The sequence below is a fragment of the Simochromis diagramma genome, unplaced genomic scaffold (assembly GCF_900408965.1).
Source record: "Simochromis diagramma unplaced genomic scaffold, fSimDia1.1 OVJJ01000571.1, whole genome shotgun sequence".
NCBI lineage: Eukaryota > Metazoa > Chordata > Actinopteri > Cichliformes > Cichlidae > Simochromis > Simochromis diagramma.
This window is the reverse complement of record NW_024386885.1, coordinates 4,386,602-4,405,953: the sequence shown is the minus strand read 5'-3', so window position 1 is coordinate 4,405,953 and position 19,352 is coordinate 4,386,602. Positions and strand designations below refer to the sequence as shown.

Genomic DNA, 19,352 nt, shown 5'->3' with positions numbered 1-19,352 from the left:
TGAAATGGACAGCCTACCTAATACATTTATGGACACTTTAAGTGATATATTGTACATTGTTGAGATTTACATGTTTGAAATGATTTAAATGTTTTGTTCATGTCTATGTTTTGGACCATTTAAAGGTTGAATACACTCAAATCACTTTTCTCCCTTTAAGTTGTTGTCAGTGTCTCATTCTGAGTGGAGGGATATTCCTTCTTTAAGGTGAGTTACCACTGCCAGTCTCCTTACGATCCTACCTGAACCCAACGAGTAGATTCTCAAGTATTGACTTTGTATGACAGAGTACTGTGGATTCGACTGATTTTGGACTACTCAGTTAAAAAGGGTGACACATAACCCAAATATGATTAAAGGGCTAATGTAATTGAATTTGGTCATTTATAATTATTGTACACTTGTAGAAAAATAACCTGACAAGCAAAAAGTCTTGGGGCAAATGAACATCTGTTAAAAGGTCAAAGCAAAAATGAATCCTCCAATCACAACATAGGAAGGTGAATATGAAGTATACAGTAAATTCAGCTTGATCTCCAAATGACCACAAACTGTTTGGATGCCTGGGTCGTTGACCCTGGGTTTTTGAGTTTATTATATTATTTATCATTTCTAGTCTTTGGTTTCTTTGTTAGAGTTCTGTCTTATGGTTTATGTCTCTGTGTAATCCTTAGTTGCTGTCGCCCCTGTCAGCTATATCCCCGTTTCTGTGTCTGCCCTGGTCCCACGTCTCTGTTCCCTCTGTTGCAGTGCCTGCTTGTGAGTCTGTCTGTAAGTTCAGTCTGTGTTATGTTTCCTGTTTTACTTTGAAAGTCCGTGTCTCATGTAAATGCGTCTGGTTTTGCTTCCTGTCTCGTTAGGCCTGATTTGCCCCAGCTGTTTCCCTCCTGATTGCTCCCTCTGTGTATTTAAGCCCTGTGTTTCAGTTTGTTGGTGTTGTGATCTACTCTCATCTTGCTGTGTGTTCTGTTTGTGTAAGTGTATTTTGTATTCTCAGTTTTGTTACCCTTTTGAGTTCAGCATTAAAGCTGTTTTGAGTTCACTTTGCGTCTCTGAGTGTCTGCACATTGGGTCCTCCTACTACTCCTGCCTGCACACAGCCGTCACATAACACTAGTGATGGGCAGAAGAAGCTTTCTGAAGCTTGTATTGAAAAACGGTTCATTACTCGAAGCTTTTCAACACAGTCCTCTCTGGTGACATCTGGTGGCCAAAAATATGAAGCGCAGCTTGAATCCACAAAATAAAACCAACTGCTTCATTAAGATTGCTCACTCTACAGAGTGGAGTTCTGTCTGATATTGGGCCGCTGTTGTGTTGCTTTGAACGTGTATTTTTTGGTGGTTAAAAAAAATGTGTTTTATTTGTTTAATAAATAATTTTGACCAGTAAACTCTCCTTGTTTAAACATCCACCACGGTGTGGTCTTTCTTTGCTTGTGACTTCTTGATGTTGGTACATAAAATAATTGAAAAATACCACGCTACATATAACATACATATAATAATGTACAACACATTATGGAGTGTGCTCTGAGGTCTTGCCTCCATGCACTAATGCAATTAATCGCTAGAGGGGTGTATTTATAAATAATATTATATTAGGGAATTTTTCCTATATATATTTTTGGACCTGGGGGTAGAATTGATTGTGAAATGGAAAAGGAACTTCGAAATTAAAAACATGATGCATTTAAGGTAACCCTTTTTCTTTTTTTTAAAGAAGAGAACTTGTTCTACTGTGCGATGGCCGAACCTGCTCCTTTTCATGGAGATAATTTCTCCTGCCTTAAGGAAAATCCCTTCACATGGCACAGAGACAATTACAATATTATTATTATTATTATTATTATTATAACCACATCACATGTCTGTTTCTCACAGCAAGATCAACGTCAGACTCCGCCCTCTGCTGGTGAGCTGCAGGAACTACAATATTATTAACCCTTAAATAAATACTGTTAGACTTTTATCTGTTGGCCTCGGTCAGATTAAAATATAACAGCTGTGTACATGTATGTTATTACTGGATTGCCAACCTTCCAATTAGGATATGACCTGCTCCACCCCCCGAGCTACAGCCGTGGAGGCCGGAGGACCAGACGTGGTTAATCTACATCAGTTCCTGCAGACAGAGGCAGATGAAATCATTGCTGGTGACAGCATGAAGCTGTCTCTGTTTCAGCACAAAGTCAGCTGGGTCCAAAAGCAGATGTTAAAAAGCAAATAACTGATGTTAACTTTTACAGTAAAGTGCTCATGACGCTAGCCCGAGTCTGACAGGAAGCAGGTAGAGGGCTCACAGCAGATTGTTGGATTGTTGATTACCTGACAGGAAGACCACAATATGTACGTCTCCCACAGTGTGTGTCTGACAAGGTGATCAGCAACACAGGGGCACCACAGGGGACTGTCCTCTCCCCCTTCCTCTTCGCCCTCTACACCACAGACTTCAGCCACTGCACAGAGACCTCCATCTTCAGAAGTTTCCTGATGACTGGTGGTTGGATGCATCAGCAGGGATGATGAGACAGAGTACCGGGCTGTGGTCGACTCCTTTGTCACGTGGTGTGAGCAGAATCATCTGCAGCTCAACGTGGCAAAGACCAAGGAACTGATCGTGGACTTCAGGAAGACCAGGAAACACTTGACCCCTGTTTCAATCCAGGGGGTCAGTGCTGACATTGTGGAGGACTATAAATACCTTGGAGTTCACATTGACAATAAACTGGACTGGGCTAAAAACACCACAGCACTTTACAGGAAGGGCCAGAATCGTCTCTATTCTTTGAGGCGACTGAGGTCCTTCAACATCTGCCAGAAAATGCTCAGGATTTTCTATGAGTCTGTTGTGGCCAGTGCGATCCTCTATGCTGTTGCATGCTGGGGGAGCAGGCTGAGGGTCGCAGATGCCAACAGACTTGATAAACTGATCCGTAAGGCCAGTGATGTTGTGGGGATGGAGCTGGACTCCCTCAAGGTGGTGTCGGAGAGGCGGATGCTGTCCAAGATAAAGACAATGTTGGATAACACCTCCCACCCACTCCATGACGTGCTGGTCAGTCACAGGAGCACGTTCAGTGAGAGACTGAGATTACCCATAATGCACCACTGAACGACACAGGACATCATTCCTGCCTGTGGCTCCCTGTACAACTCCTCCACCTAACACACTGTTTACTGCAACAGCTACACCCTTCTTGCACATGTTCTTTTTCAGCTATTTATTAATAAGTGACTTTTATGTATATATATGGCTGTATATATTGTGCTATTCTTAGTTAGTGTCTTGTCTGTCTCTGTTAATGCTTGTTTGTAATGGAGCACTGTAACGAAAAGTAATTTCCCCCAGGGATCAATAAATTTTTGCGGATGATGTGGTTCTGTTGGCTTCATCGGGTGAGGGCCTCCAGCTCGCACTGGAGCGGTTCGCAGCCGAGTGTGACGCAGCGGGAATGAGGATCAGCACCTCCAAATCTGAGGCCATGGTTCTCAGCCGGAAAAGGGTGGAGTGCCCACTCCGGGTCGGGGATGAGTTCCTGCCCCAAGTGGAGGAGTTCAAGTATCTCGGGGTCTTGTTCGCGAGTGATGGGAGAAGGGAGCCGGAGATCGACAGACGGATTGGGGCTGCGGCTGCAGTAATGCGGACGCTGCACCGGTCAGTCGTGGTGAAGAGGGAGCTGAGTGTAAAAGCGAAGCTCTCAATTTACCGGTCGATCTACGTCCCTACCCTCACCTATGGCCACGAGCTGTGGGTAGTGACCGAAAGAACGAGATCGCGGATACAAGCGGCGGAAAGGAGCTTCCTCCGAAGGGTGGCTGGCCTCTCCCTTAGAGATAGGGTGAGAAGTTCGGCCATCCGGGAGGGGCTCAGAGTAGAGCAGCTGCTGCTCCACATCGAAAGGAGCCAGCTGAGGTGGTTCGGGCATCTGGCAAGGCGGCCCCTGGGCGCCTCCTGGGCAAGGTGTTCCAGGCATGTCCCACCGGGAGGAGGCCCCGGGGCAGACCCAGGACACGCTGGAGAGATTATATCTCTCGGCTGGCCTGGGAACGCCTTGGTATTCCCCCGGACAAGCTGGAGGAGGTGGCTGGGGAGAGGGAGGTCTGGACCTCTTTGCTTAGGCTGCTACCCCCGCGACCCGACCTCGGATAAGCGGATGAAGATGGATGGATGGATGGATGGATGGATCAATAAAGTTTTCTGATTGTGATTAAAGCCTACCCCCACCACACAAACGAAGCTGCCAAGATAAATGATTTCAGAACCTTTCCCAGCTTTGACATGACCTTTGACCTCTACACACACTGACTCCTTTTATATATTAAAAATGTGGCTGCACAAGCGGAGAGCACACTGATGTCAGTACTCTGCGCAGCGCTCCAGAGGACGCGGCGTCCATGCCTGGGCGGGTCTGACCTCAGATCAGTTTTAAGGGAGGTCTGTTTACACCCGACCATGTGACCCACCTGCTGACAGCTCACCTGATAAATGTTCCTCCTGCTGTTTCTTTAAAGTTGCTGCCATCAAAATGAAATGAAACAGGAAAATGTATAAATATTTGATATGATTTCAGTGTTCTGTGAATCAAACATCACATATCATGAGATTTGTGAGTCTTTGCATTCTGCTTTATTTACACTGCGTCCTGACACCCTGACAGCCAAACACTGAGAGAGTGGGCTTTTTGGAGTTTTCTCACATTATTTTCAGGTGTGCACAGGTGTGCAGAGACACGGTACCTCCCAGATACCTGTCAGCTGTGGCTCTGCTGAGCAGGTTCAGTCCAAACACGAATCCTGAACGTCAGAGCTGGTCAGCAGACAGAACGGCCAGGGGCGCCTCCAGAATGTTTTCATAGGGGTGGCCACTAAAAATATTGGGGTGACACCAAAAACAGAATTTATTTTTATCAAGCTGTTGTCAAATATAGGTTACCTGGAAAATATGGCAAAAGAGAGAGAGAGAAAAGAATGAGGTGCTTGTTACTAAAGTTATATCACTGAAAACAGAGAAGATTTGAAATCCAGACGAATCTGTTCTGTCCCAACCATCGCTGTTACGATTCTCAGCACAGCTGAGCAGAAGCAGGTTAAGAGCAGTGTGGGAGACGCCAGTGTGGAGCTGGGCTGAGTATACGAACACTTCAGCCTCCTTTTATCCAAGTGTCGGGTTTATTTCATGCCAGACCCCGGGGCGCACACCAGCTCGAATTTAATGGTTGAGGCGCTTTTCCCGTCTCGAATAATTAGACACACGTGTGCTTTAAATCACTGAGGAGGGACTTTAGAAAGGTGCATTCACACAACATATTGTTGTTCTGCAGGTGCTTCCTGTGTGAGTTCTCGCCCACAGTCCAAACAGTTAGTGGGGTCGAGTTAACAGGTGACTCTAAACTGACTAAAGGTGTGAATGTGAACTGGCCATCTGTCTGTCTCTCTCCGTCAGCTCTGCCACAGAGGTGCACCTGTCCAGGTGGACCTCCTCTTGCTCTGAGGCAGCTTGGACTTGTGCCCAGTCCGATTATTTTTCATATTTAGGTCTGCTCAGCGGAGTTTGTAACAGCGGTTTCCACTTAAAGAAATAAAGTTTTGATTTTAAAAAGTGCTGGGAGAGAGGCGTGGTTCAGGAATACTCGAGTACAAGCGGCCAACTGGTGTACATGAGTATGAGTACTCAGTTACATCCATCCACCTGTTCCACCTGGAAGTTTGTGGAGCAGCAGAACGCAGCGGTGCATGCTGGGTGATCGTGAGGCAGGGCAGCAGCAGCAGCCGGCGGACTCCACCTTCAGCACGGGCTTCACAGTCAGCCGTCCCGCTCCGACGACAGCCCGTGTGGAACCGAACCATGGACGCCAGCGGGCGGCCTCTGACGGTGAGCCCGGCTCTTTCCTTCGGGATGAGACAGTTGTTGTCACACGAAACGCTGAGCTAAGCTAAGCTAATGCTAGCTCAGCTGCTTCTTGGCTTGTTGTCGTTGGTGAAGCTAGCTGCGCAGTTAGCAGGGGCAGCTAACGTCAAACCGACTCGTTCCTGAAGGGTCCCCGGCCTGTGTTTATCTGTGTACCGCCGCTGTGTGCCAGCAGAGCCGCCCGGTAAAGTACCAGCATAGTAATCGAGCTGGCTTCAGCTTTCCACACAGGCTGACCGAGCTAGTCCCGCCGAGCTCGGGCTGCTATTAGCCGCCGAGCTGTCCTGCTAGCTTCCCTGTCGAGCTCGGGCTGGGCTCAGACAAGTCGGTTCTGCTCGGGACAAACTCTCAGCCCTCCGTCGTTTAGCCTGCTAAGCTACCTGGGAGTTTACTGAGCCTGCTACGTTAGCTTGTTAGCTGCAATTTAAGCACTGACGTCAGACAGGTGAGACTGCTGGGGGGGGGGGCTCAGTGTCAGGTGGAGTTTGGGACTGGAACAACTGTCAGGAGGCTGAGCGCCTGTTGAAGGTGACCCGCTGAGTGCGCAGGTAAACCCATCTTAAACATGTTTACCTGCCCTGACGTTAACACGTCACCGTTTGTGGGGTCTGAGGGGTTAAACGGCTCGCGCTCGGCTGACTGGTCTATCAGGACTGCATACCTGAAGTCCAGCTCAGCTCTACCAAACACAGGTAGGCTCCGCCCACCGCCGGTCACAGCACAAACACAGGCCGTCCAGGCCAGCAGGTAACCCGAGAGGGACTTCCCCTGCAGAGCTGCAGGAAGGTACCTTCATCAGAAACTCAGGTGTTTCCTTACCTGGCTGGTTGTTTCAGTCCAAACTTAGTGAAATTTTAAAGAGCTGAGGTCTGTGCTCTCTTCAGATCAGGATTTGGAAACGTGATTCAAATCAAATCACTTTTATTGTCACATCACATGTGCAGGTACATTGGTACAGCACATGTGAGTGAAATTCTTGTGTGCGAGCTTCACAAGCAACAGCACACAAGCACACAAATACAGTAAATGAAAAGAAATAATGACATCAGGCCCCCACACGCCAGGTGTCAGAGGTCACAGGGCGAGAGAGAGCGCACAGCTGAAATCAGAAGTAAGACAGGAGACAGGTTACTTTAAAAATGGTATTTGTTTTTATTTAGTGACAAAAATTTTATTGTCTTATACATTTGTGAAAGCTGTGTGTGTGTGATCAGAACTGATGTCAGCAGAATAAAGTCATATAGTTTCTGACATCATCATTTTTGTTAATCACATAAATAAATAAGATTATTAGTGATGAGTCAGATTCCTGTTTAAAGCTCGGTGCTGAACATCAGGTTGATGCTCCGTGTTGTGAGAGGCGTTTGTGTCCACACCTGTCGACTTCTATCGTGTTCATTCAAACGACACGCTTTCATGTTCACGCTGCAGTGATGATGTGATCCCGCAGCAGTGACATCAGAGCAGGAGGGCGGGGTTTCATTTCCTCATTTCTGTCGATGATGTGTTTGTGACGCTGTGTTTCGCCGTCGCTTTGACGCCGTCTGCACTCTCGGGGCTCGTATTACTCGATGGGCTGTGACTCGAGCCTCTCGTTGGAGATCATCGGTGTTGCTGAGAGGCGTGCTCGGCTCCTCGCCACGTGGATGAAGCGCGCTCCTGTTTTTTTACTTATTTTTGAATGTTTGTCCTGTGATTCGCTGCTCACGACGTTCTCTCGCTCTTTCAGGTATAGCCCGGAGGATTCTTCGATCACCGCAGAGTCATGGAGCCAGACGTGATCCGCATGTACTCCTCCTCTCCGCCACCCATGGAGGACGGCGCTGAGGAAGAGGACGATGAGTTCGGAGATTTTGGCACCTTCTCTGGCATCCCGAACAGCATCAGCTTCTCAGAGTTTGACACTCCGACCACTTTTAACCAGACGCAGGCTCTGACCGCCACTTCGCCGCCGGAGCTGATCAACAGCAGAGGGGTGGTGGGCTTCAGCCATGGCTCCACGAATGGCGCCCGCAGCCGCAGCGATGAGCTCTCAAAGGCGAACGGTGTCGTGCTGGCGAGTGCCTCAGAAAGAACTGAGATGAAAAAGGTCCTCGCCAGCTGTGTGGACTTGACTGCGAGCGACACCGCGGATTGTAACGGCGGCGAGGTGCTCACAAACGGGTTTGATGTTCAGGGAAGTCCTTCCTCCCAGAATTCTGTCCATGATCGCATAAAAGGAACGTCCCCCGAGGACACGGGCAGTGCCGGAGGCCCGGAGGACAACTTTGCAGACTTTGCTGCTTTTTCCGATGCTGACGGACGCCTCGACCAGACGGCGAGCTCGCACTGTCCACCGGGCGTCAGCCATAATGTAGAGCAGGGACTGACTTCAGAGGACGATGTCAGGGACACAAACAGAACTGAAAACGACGCATTCGGCTCAGAGTCCCTCTGCGTCCCCGCTGAGACGCCGGACCGGCGCGCTCACATGGATGCTGACTCTCGACAAAGGGATGTGGCCTTGGCGGCAGATTGCGGCGCCTCAGAGGCCGTTTGCACTGACAAACTGTTCGCCGTGAACAGGGCGGATGTAGCTGACAGCATCGGTTCTGTAGACGGCTGCGGTGAAAAGCAGCTCCTGCCCGACACAACCGGAGACAGCGAGGCGAGGCAATCGGATGAGAAGAGCTCCGGGAACGAGACGGAGACCGAAACGGAGACCGAAACGGAGACGTCGTTTGGCCGTCCACTGTCCACCGACGCTCTGGAGGAGTACGGCGACGTGAGCACCACGGGCTCGGTGCCCTCGCCCCCACTCCAGGGGGAATCCGCCACACCCGCTGACGACAGCCAGATGGCCGAAGACGGCGACGAAGACTTCGGGGACTTCGGAGACGCCGGTTCTTTCGGCGCTCAAGGCTTCGCAGACTTCGATCAGTTGGAGGTTCAGCACGATCCGGTCGGATTACAGAGTTCTGCTCTGGCGCAGGAAGCTGCGACCGCCAAGGACAACACAGAAGAAGAAGACGACTTTGGCGACTTCAACTCCCCCAAATTTAACTCGGGTGAAAACGAGGGGGAGGAGGGAGGAAAGTTTGCCGACTTCCCTGTGAGCAACAGTTTTGGGAATTTCAGCTCGGCCGGTGGCGGCGAGAGCGACGCTGGGTGGAGCGCCTTCGGGGAGCAGCAGCAGGAGGAGGAAGAGGGGGCTTCATGGGCGGCGTTCAGCGCTGAGACGAGCGTCTCACTTCCTGCAGATAGCAGAGGAGTGGAAGAGGAGAAGCAGGAGGAGGAGTGGCATGAGAGTAAAGCACCTGCGGTCGGCGAAGAACCCAGCAGCACTGACAGTCAGCCGGTAAGGGACACTGGGCACACTGGGAGGACTGGGACATGATTCTGTTTCCCATGTTTAAAATGCAGAGATACTCCAGAAACCTGTGACATCACACTGATCCAGTTAGAGCAGGATTACACGTTTCCTGTCTTAAAGGTCATGATAACGATGTGCTGTCCACAACCCAAACAGGAAGTTAATGTGAAAGCTTTAAATCTGTTCCACTTCCTCTGCTCACACCCAGCTGACTCACACACTTCCGCTGTGCAGATGTGTCGTCCACACACACGACTCTGGGATCAGAGTTCACAGAGTTAAACAAACCCGAGCATGAAGCGCTCAGACAGGCTGCAGACCCGCGGCGCTCCGTGTCGCTTCAGCACTTTCTGCTGTGGCTGGCAGGCGAACAACACAGTAGGAGGGGCCCGCAGACCGCCGCCACCACGTACTTTGTACACTGTATCCAGGATGTCTTCATCCAGGATCTGCAATATCTGTCAAATTTAAAAAATAGTTTGCAGCTGGAACTTTTCGGGTTAAGTTCTCCTTAAGAGGATCCGTGTGAGGCTTTAGCGCCGCTGTCATTAGGTTCCTCGGGATGAAGGTAGAGCTGTTTCTAAACTCTGAGCATGCTCCTGTGGATGTGGACAGGTGAGCTCAGACTGATGATGATGATGAAGGATGGCAGGTTTGGGTCAGGTGGGAAGGTCGGTCAACATCTCGAATCATGCGCCTGTAGGGACAGGAAGTGATAGGAATTTAGCGTTTCTGATTCCATCATCAATATCACTGATTGATTCCTCATTGGCTCCTGTTTGAGACTCGGCAGCGTATCAAAGACTTTCTGCTGTGGGTCACATGTTTGTGCACGTTGGAGGGATTTCCCTCAGTGTTGGCTCATTACTCAAAGAAATGTCATTAATTACTCAGAGTACTTCAAAGTAACTCAGTATTTTACTTCATTTTAATTCATTACTTCTGCATTTCTCCATAAAATGTCCTGAAACTCGTTGTGTCATCATAGGGCTGCTCGATTATGGCAAAAATGATAATCACGATTATTTTCACTGACATTGAGATCTCGATTATTTGACGATATTTATTTAACAATAACAATGTGTTGAATAATGACTTTAAAAAATAATATAAAATAGTGCAAATACTGATCACAGTGCAAATGTTTGCAATATAAGAAATAAATGAAAAATGTAAACATCTATGTTTAGTGAACTTTGCAGTGTTGCTCTGTGGTGCAGCTACGACACTGTAACAAAGTTTACACACTGTGTCCACTTGATCCACGTCTGACTGAACCCATAATGTTTCCACACCACTGAAGTTTTTTTTACCTCTCTTTTCAACCAGCAGCAGTCACTCTCCTCTCCAAATAACTTCTGCTTAGCTTTCCGAGCTTCCCTCGGGCCCTCTTAATTGTTGTGACACATGTTCGAAACGCAGAGAGGTGCGCTCGATTTGCCACAGGGAGCAGCGCAAGAGTAAAGCATGAGGGAGGGGCTGATAATCGGCTCAGTCATTTTTAATGATCGTTGAAAGCCCAGATCGTAATCGAGATTAAAATTCGATTAATTGAGCAGCCCTATGTCATCATCACAGTTTAACAACATGAGGTCACAGCCCCACACACCAACACGCTGCTCTGTGCTAAATCAAATCACCTTTATTGTCACATCACGTGTGCAGCTACACGGGTACAGCACATGCGAGTGAAATTCTTGTGTGCGAGCTTCACAAGCAACAGAGGTGTGCAAAAAATACAATAACATAAAACAAGCAAAATATAAGGATGGTAATAAATATATGTACAATATAAGAGTGTATGCATTACTGGATGTGTGTACTAAATAGAGATGGACCGATCCGATATTACGTATCGGTATCAGTCCGATACTGACCTAAATTACTGGATCGGATATCGGAGAAAAATAAAAAATGTAATCCGATCCATTAAATATCACGAAAGCACCTCACAAAACTTGCAACACGCCGTAACTCACCTCAGAACGTTAGCACGTCGGAGCAGTATGCATCACGTGATAGAGCGGCTGTGGCATGCCGGACCTGTGGTGGTCTGGATAGCATTTGGAGCTTCGCTAGCAACCCGGCATTTCATCTCCGACAAAGTTATCCCCGAGAGAAGTAAAGCAAGTGTGTAAGTCCATCTCTGAGTGTTTGTAAAGCATTCCTGCGTTAAGCTTAACAAGCGACTGCCTCTTCTTGCTGCTACTTCAATCATGAAACTGCTTAACGATCAGCTGATCGGCTTTTCTGTCGCGAGTCCGTCTCTCTTGTTTGCGTTTGGCCCACTTTGCACCAGAAAGAGGAAACCAGCGGCTGAACAACAGCAGCACGTTTAAGCTTGATCAGCTGTTGTTAGAATGTATTTAATATTACTTTCTACTCGAGGATCTTTTTCTACGTAGCTGACGCTGGTAACTGTGCAGGGGCGGATCTAGCAAAGTTTAGCCAGGGGGGCCGATAGGGCATTAACAGGGAAAAGGGGGCACAAAGACATACTTTTCTTTCTTATTCTCATTTAAAATGTCTAGCTTTTAATAAATAATTATCTGACACCCAAAGTTTTAATTTGATGTAAAATGAATAGAAGTCAATTACTGTATATAGTGACTATTAAGTCTAATATACCCTAGTAAGCTATAGTACTTTTTCCTTTGGGAAGGTACCATCTGTGCAGTCTGCAATTTTGTTGAAGAAAGATGTTGAATCTATTTAATATTTCTTGAAAAATAATTGATTTCTGTGCATTTTTTTTCACACTGCATCAAATTAAGGTTGATTACGTCGATTAAGCATCATGAGGTGGAGCGTGAGGGGTGGTTCCCTATTTTTTATTTATTTATTTTTGTTGTTGCTGGGAGTTGGAACCCTATTAGTTAGGTTGCTTAATATTTACGCTAAGTACTCTTTAAAATACCAGAGTAGGGAGGATGGTGCAGGTTTAAGTTTATTAGATTGATCAGTATTGCTGAACTATGAAATATTTTTTTTTGCATACAGGTATAACAGAATAGCTTTAGTGTAGTTGTTGTTTTAAACTTGAGTATGAACTTATACAAAATGCAGCAAGATATTTAAAAAAACAGTTTTGTTGATTAAAAAACACTATATCGGATTCATATCGGTATCGGCAGATATCCAAATTTATGATATCGGTATCGGACATAAAAAAGTGGTATCGTGCCATCTCTAGTACTAAATATGTTTTTCTACGTGTGTGTGTGTGTGTGTGTGTGTGTATTTTACATATTAAATAGAGTAAACAATAAATAAAATATATAAAATGTACAGAGGTTGGTAGTTGCTAATGACACGCGTGATCGTTCTCTTAGTGTTTAGGTATGATCACCAAGCAAAGATGGAAACCAGCACGGTCGTCATGGTGATTCTACTGTAGAAACATGAACAGGTAGACTGTTGAAGTTCAGCTTTAACATCACTCTGGGCTCTCGGCTAGCTTAGCACTAGCATGCTGTCTGTGCAGGTGCTTGTGTTAGCAGCATAATGCGGTTGTTTCTTCATTATCTCGTCCTGTAGTCCAATAAAAATCAAAGTAGTGTCCACGTCCACGCCGCAGACCGCCCCTATTTTCCTCCTCTGGCACACAAACTCAAATCAGCTGATTGAATTCCAAGGAACTGGAAGACTGGGGATTCCAGTCACGACGTGACAGCGGCTCGATAAGTTGGCCCAGAGTTTATCGACCCCTCTGTGAGTTAAACAGCAGCAAAGTGATAAAAGTTTAATATTAGAAACATGTAAAGTCAGTAAACACAACACAGACTGAAAGCTAGGGATGGGTATCGTTTAGGTTTTATCCGATACCGGTGCCAAACCGGTACTTTTGACACGGTGCCGGTGCTTAAACGGTCTGGTTACTGCCGTTTATGACAGAACCGGTGCCATGATACCGGTACCCATCCCTACTGAAAGCAGCGAGAAGTATCTGCAGGGAAGTCATTCAGACTGTCGCTTTATCAGCACAGACAGATGTTTATTGTCCATTTCTGAGGGACTTAAATCCACAGCAGCTGTTACATAATAACAATGAAACCATTAAAAACCTGCAAACTGGAATGACAGTGTGAATAAGACCAGTCTCACTGTGGGCTCGTACAGCACAAGGTTAAAGCAGATAAGAACCAGCAGCTCTGCCCTTTGGACTCTTTGCACCATCACCTGAGGGTGAAGCGCCCCTTTAACTGTAGTCAGGCCCAGACTGTGAAGTTGAGTCTGACGCTGCCGTCTCTCTGCAGGCATCGCTGTTCAGCCGTGTGGAGAAGCTGTTCCAGGTGAGCTTCCCTCAGAGCGCCACCCGACTGCTGGAGGACCAGGTGGTGTCCCTGAAGGCCGTCCTGGAGCCTCCTGAGGACAGACACCCCGGAGCTGAGGAGGGGGAGGAGAAGAAATCGTCATGCAAGAGGTGAGGGTCTCCTCAGCGAACCTCCTGGTTATGAGTGATCCATAGGTGTTTCCCTACCCGCTCCATTAAGAGCTGCTCCCACTCATGAACCCTGTTTTTGACTCCGCTGCGTCTGATTGGCTGCCACAGGTCCATGTACGGTGGTGTGTGGACGCAGCTTCAGGACATCCACGAGGCGTTCGGCCTCAGATACCAGTGGGGCGGCTCCCACTGCAACAAAGCACTTCTCTGCTGCCTCGGCATCGACACCAGAAACATCGTGAGTACACGCTGCTCCCCTCTGAATGCGTCGTCTCCTAGCCCCGCCCAGATACTCTTCAACATAGACTGTAGATAAAAGATGGTTCCTGGTCATTTGTTGGTATGACTAAAGGCGTTCCTGCTGAGGCGGCAGCTGCGCTCGAGGTTTGAATCCTAATCAGTCTGATTTCCATGTTTCAGCTGTTCACGGGACAGAAGAAGCAGCCGGTCATCGTGCCCATGTACGCCGCCGGCCTGGTGAGTGCATCCAACAGACTCTATTTACAGCGACATAAAGTCAGGTTTACTCATGCAGCACGTTTAAGATGTTACTAACAGCTAAATTAAAACCGCAGGTAAATAAAGATAAGCGCTCAGCTCCACAGTGACTGTGAAGGATCAGCTGTTGATCAGCTGATGTAAGCAGGGGAGGGAGGGGCACAGAAAACTGCTTCCTGCTTGATTTCAGGACAAGATGAAGATCTTTAAGTTTTGGGAACTTGAGAACAGGAACAGTGGTGATACAGACAGTTTCATTATGGCAGGAACATCAGTTATTCTCATTTCTAGCTGTGAAACGCTGACAGGTACGTGCGTTTGGGAACTTGAGATGTGACGCAGGATGAAGTTGATACCTTGACCTAAAAGTCAGAGGTCAAGTTTTCTGAAAATCTCGTGACTGCAGTAAATGAAACATCACAGACTTTCACATTTGTACCATCCATGCATCTACGAGGAGGCCGACAGGCAGCGCTGCAGGATGTTTAAACGCGTTTGTCATTTGAGGTTTTCTGGAGAAACGTCCAAACTTAAGTTAGAAACTCGAGACCCAAACAGGAGTTTGTGTGTGTGTGTGTGTGTGTGTGTGTGTGTGTGTGTGTGTGTGTGTGTGTGTGTGTGTGTGTGTGTGTGTGTGTGTGTGTGTGTGTAGGGGATGCTGGAGCCAACCAAAGAGCCCGTGAAGCCCGTCTCTGCTGCAGAGATGATCGCCTCAATCGCGCAGGCGCCGCCGCTGGTACCTGAGAAAAGCTCCTGTCCTACAGACTCGGTCCAGGTGAGACGGGGAGGCGGGCCGACAGGTGACCTCCGAGCAGGATTCAAATGCAATGTGATTGGCTGATAGTGAGAAACGCTGACTGCCACAGTTTGAATCTTTGTTTTTGACTTTTTGACGTCGTTTCCTCTAAGCGATGACAGGTGAAGTCCTCGCCGTCACGAGGGCGAACAACAGCTTGACATATGTAACATGAGGAATTAACCCTGACACCATTCCCACGTGTGGGCGTGTCCTTGTGTTTAAACATGATTCTCACACACACCTGGTACATGACTGACCTGCTCCCTCTCCTCCAGCAGGAGGCGCTCCCACCCGTCCAGTTCGACTGGAGCAGCAGTGGCCTTACCAACCCGCTTGATGGTAGGTGACCCCGCTGCCTCTGCCGCACTGACTCCTCCTTCTCCCGCTCACAGCTCTTCTCTTCTTCCACTTCCTCTATTTATTGTAGTGTTTCCTGTTAGCTGCTTCAGTTTGTACTTCACAGCCAATCACACACCAGGAGGCGCTCTGTGTATAAAACAACCATCAGTCACTTCCTGTTTCCTGACTCTGAGTCGCTGTGGCCCACAGTCACAGATGTCAGAGGGCGCCCAATGATGCCATGTCTTTGTTGGTGAACCGTCCCCTCACTCTTATTTTGAAAGTTCATTCGCTGCTGTTTCCTTGCGTCAGCCATCAGTGACGCTCGCTGAAGTCTGATAACCTCCATAAGAGGCTGACTGCGGCGCCGCGCTGCTGTGTCATGTGTTCATAACGTGTGGTCTTCCCGTGTGTGCTGCGTCAACGCTCTGCGGGGTCGGTGTGCCACCTGACCTGCACGTACGTGTTCAGGTCACCTCGTAGGGTTCCAGAGCGGTTTGCAGTCCCTGACGCATCAGTAACTCAGCAGGCTGGAGCTGCTGTGGTTTCAGAGGAAAACGGAAGGCTCCGCCTCCCATTCTAATTTTAAATACTTTAGGACCAACAAGCCTGCAGTGTGAGAGCAAAGTGCTCTGATTGGATAACGCGGTCCTAAATGCTCCTCCCACCTGCTACAGTCCAAACGTCGTGGGCTTCAGTGAAGCGGTGCACTGAGCATGTGCAGACTGTGAGAAGTGAATGAAATCTGCTGCATGTGGAAACGATCGTCTCCGGTTTCTCTCACTGATTCTGCTGCATGTGTGTCTCTCTCTCTCTGACTGTGTGCGTTAACCTCGCTCGCCCGGCTCTGCAGCCAGCGGAGGCTCGTCTCTCTTAAACCTGGACTTCTTTGGTCCTGTGGAGGACTCAGGCTCCAGCAGCTCACCCTCCATCCCAGGTCAGCTCCAGCATCCTCCTCCTTTGAATTAACCTCCATCTGCTCCTCTCACTCACCGCACTCTCGTGCTTCCTGACCGGGTCACATGACCATCCCGAGGTTTGATCCTGGTGCTAATTTTAATGTCATTTTAGTCACGTGACTGCTTCCCAGCTCAGATTTTTAAAATCATGAATGATGTCCTGACTGATGCTGGTGTGTGGGGCGGTCGGCACAGGAAGGTCGGTATGAGGTCATGTGACTGTCCCGCAGGCAGCAGAAAGCGAGGCGTGTCCGCCGGGTGCTCACCATTTAAGCACATGCTGATCTCAGAACGGATCGCTGCGGCGGACACGCCTCACAGCTGCTCCACTCCTTCAGTTTCTCTTTTAATCACGCCAAGCACGACCGTTTTTGTGCGGGTGCGAACCTCCGAGGAGGAAGCTCCCGGCTCGCCTCCTCCGAGTTTCTCACTGTTGGATTGTTGGTGAAGTTTAAGCTCCGCCTCCCTGATCTTTCTTCTGCATTTCAGGCGTCGACCCCGAGCTATTCGAACTGACCACCGCCAAGCTGGACTCCGGCAGCTCCGGGAGCCGCATGGCCGACGCCTTCGCCCGCCTGATGTCCACCGTGGAGAAGACCAGCACCTCCACCAGGTCAGAGGTCAAAGCGCTTTGGTTTGTCCCCAATTTCCTGTGAAAGCATGAAATCAGGATCGGCTGCAGGTGGAACTCCTGAGGAATGACCTCACAGCTGACGCTCAACTATGATTGGCTATGGCTAAATATAAGTGGAATAACAATTCAAAGTACTGTGGTGAATTTTGGCGTGAATCTCTGAGCGCTCCGGCGTGGATCCACATTCAGCAGACGTCCACCTGACAGCTCAGGCCTGAAAGTGATGGTGAGCCAGAAATGATCACAGCGCGAAGGCAAACATAGTTTACCCAGAATGCACTTGGTGAGGTTTCCTGGAGTGAAGTGGATCAAAGGGGGGGTGTGCACGCGTGTGTGTGTGCGCCCGCGTGTGTGTGTGCGCCCGCGTGTGTGTGTGCGCCCGCGTGTGTGTGTGTGTGTGTGTGCGCCCGCGTGTGTGTGTGTGTGCGCCCGCGTGTGTGTGTGTGCGCGCCCGCGTGTGTGTGTGTGTGTGTGCGCCCGCGTGTGTGTGTGTGTGTGCGCCCGCGTGTGTGTGTGTGTGCGCCCGCGTGTGTGTGTGTGTGCGCCCGCGTGTTTGCGCCCGCGTGTGTGCACCCGCGTGTGTGTGTGTGTGCGCGCCCGCGTGTGTGTGTGTGTGCGCCCGCCCGCGTGTGTGTGTGTGTGCGCCCGCCCGCGTGTGTGTGTGTGCGCCCGCGTGTGTGTGTGTGCGCCCGCGTGTGTGTGTGTGCGCCCGCGTGCGTGTGTGTGTGTGTGTGTGTGCGTGTGTGTGTGTGTGTGTGTGTGTGTGTGTGTGTGTGCCCGCGCGTGTGTGTGTGTGTGTGTGTGTGTGTGTGTGTGTGTGTGTGTGCGCGCCCGCGTGTGTGTGCGCGTGCGTGTGTGTGCGTGTGTGTGTGTGTGTGTCAGACATGCAGGTCATTCACACTCAGCTGATCTGGGTGCAGTTTGTAACAGTTTGTGTCAGTGGCGCACTGATGATGTCATCAACTACAAATGTTATGTTCATGCTTTTAAAAAACTGGTCACTTCCTGTTTGGCAGGAAGCCGAGGAAAGATGAGAATCTGAGCGAGGAGGCGGCCAAAGTGATTGCGGCGCTGCCCGACCTGTCCTTCATGCAGGCCAAGGTGCTGATGTTTCCCGCCACGCTGACGCCGCTCGGGTCACACGCCACGCCAGACTGAAGCCCCGGCCACGCCTCCAGACATCACCTGCTCACTCTGCTGGCCCCGCCCATTTTATCAAGCTCTTGTTTTTTTTAATTAAGTTAGCTTTTTGTTGATTTTCAGTTATTTCTCTGGATAAAGTGAAGCTTTTCTCATTATTTGGTGGGGCACGGCGTGGAGGAGGGGCAGGACGTGGTAAAGCTGACAGGAAGTGGGATTTGTGCGTTCAGGCCGTGTCGGGTGTGTGTGTGTGTGTGTGTGTGTTGTTGTCGTGTGTGTAAATAATCAGGGATTCAATGTTTTTGTTTTTTTTTGTTTTTAAATGGGCTCCTTGATTCCTGCTGATTTTACACGTGTGGGGGCGGAGCTTGAAGGAAGCTGAATCAAACTGAAGTGGAAGTTTCTGTGAATTCATACATTTATATACGTATATATAAAATCTGAATCTATTTATGGACTTGAAACCACACTGCCTGCAGAATCCCGCCGAGTGTTTCGTCCCCTCGTCTTCGTTCGTCCTTCAGTTTTAATCTGTTTTTTTTTTTTCCATGAAGCTTTTTAAAATAATCCTGTCCACCCTCGCTCGTCTGTTTTTGTTCTTCACGCCGGCGCGTCTGCCATCAGACGTTCCGGTTGTTACTTTGTTTAAAAACGGGACGATCTGTTTCGAGCGTCGGCGAGCTGAAGGCCGCTCGCATCGGAGGGGAACGAAGGGACCAACGGCTGCTTCCATCGGTCTGTTTTCTGTTGCTCATACTACTGTCGGCCGAGCCTGGAGGATTTTGCACATTGTAAAGATGAAATGGATGTAATCATAGTTCACTGTGGCTTTAGACTGTGTGCAGTTAAACTATGGACTGTAAATGTACGGGGAGTTCCTATGGGACAGGAATCAGTGGGAGAGCCTGTGGGAGGTTATCATGCATGCCCAGGTTCTTTCAGACCACTGTGTAAATTTGACTTTTAGTGTACACAACAAATTAAACTAATTTAAGAGAAAAGCTGCTGCCTCGCCTCCTTTGTGCTCCTCCTCTGTTTGGTGTGAAGTTGCTGTTTAAGGGTTCAGCTCGGGGCAGATCCAGAGGCACAAAAGCAGCTGATTTATTCAACTTCTCAATTCAGTTTCATTTATAGATGTCAAATCACAACAACAGTCTCCTCAAGGTGCTCAATGCTGTAAGGTGAAGAAAATAATACAGAGAAGAAACCAACAATTATATGATCCCGTCTGTCTCCTGAATCCAAACTGGAAGCTGGTTCCACAGAAGAGGGGCCTG

At 48.8% G+C, this 19,352-nt stretch overlaps 1 protein-coding gene across 5 annotated transcripts; it reads left to right on the top strand.

The window, feature by feature from the left end:
• The first annotated feature begins 5,265 nt into the window (after nt 1-5,265).
• On the top strand, nt 5,266-19,076 carry aftpha (aftiphilin a). 5 transcript variants are annotated; one of them, XM_040033633.1, is made up of 10 exons: nt 5,269-5,874; nt 7,640-9,247; nt 13,519-13,685; nt 13,815-13,944; nt 14,127-14,183; nt 14,857-14,979; nt 15,279-15,342; nt 16,196-16,279; nt 16,791-16,914; nt 17,952-19,076. In XM_040033633.1, the coding sequence occupies exons 2-10, from the start codon at nt 7,676-7,678 to the stop codon at nt 18,091-18,093; spliced, it is 2,463 nt and encodes an 820-aa protein (XP_039889567.1). In that variant the 5' UTR covers nt 5,269-5,874; nt 7,640-7,675; the 3' UTR covers nt 18,094-19,076. The 5 variants fall into 5 exon arrangements, with proteins under 5 accessions (XP_039889571.1, XP_039889567.1, XP_039889569.1 ...); XM_040033634.1 differs by having other exon boundaries at nt 5,275-5,874; nt 15,282-15,342; XM_040033635.1 differs by lacking the exon at nt 16,196-16,279 and having other exon boundaries at nt 5,270-5,874.
• Nucleotides 19,077-19,352: the final 276 nt, after the last annotated feature.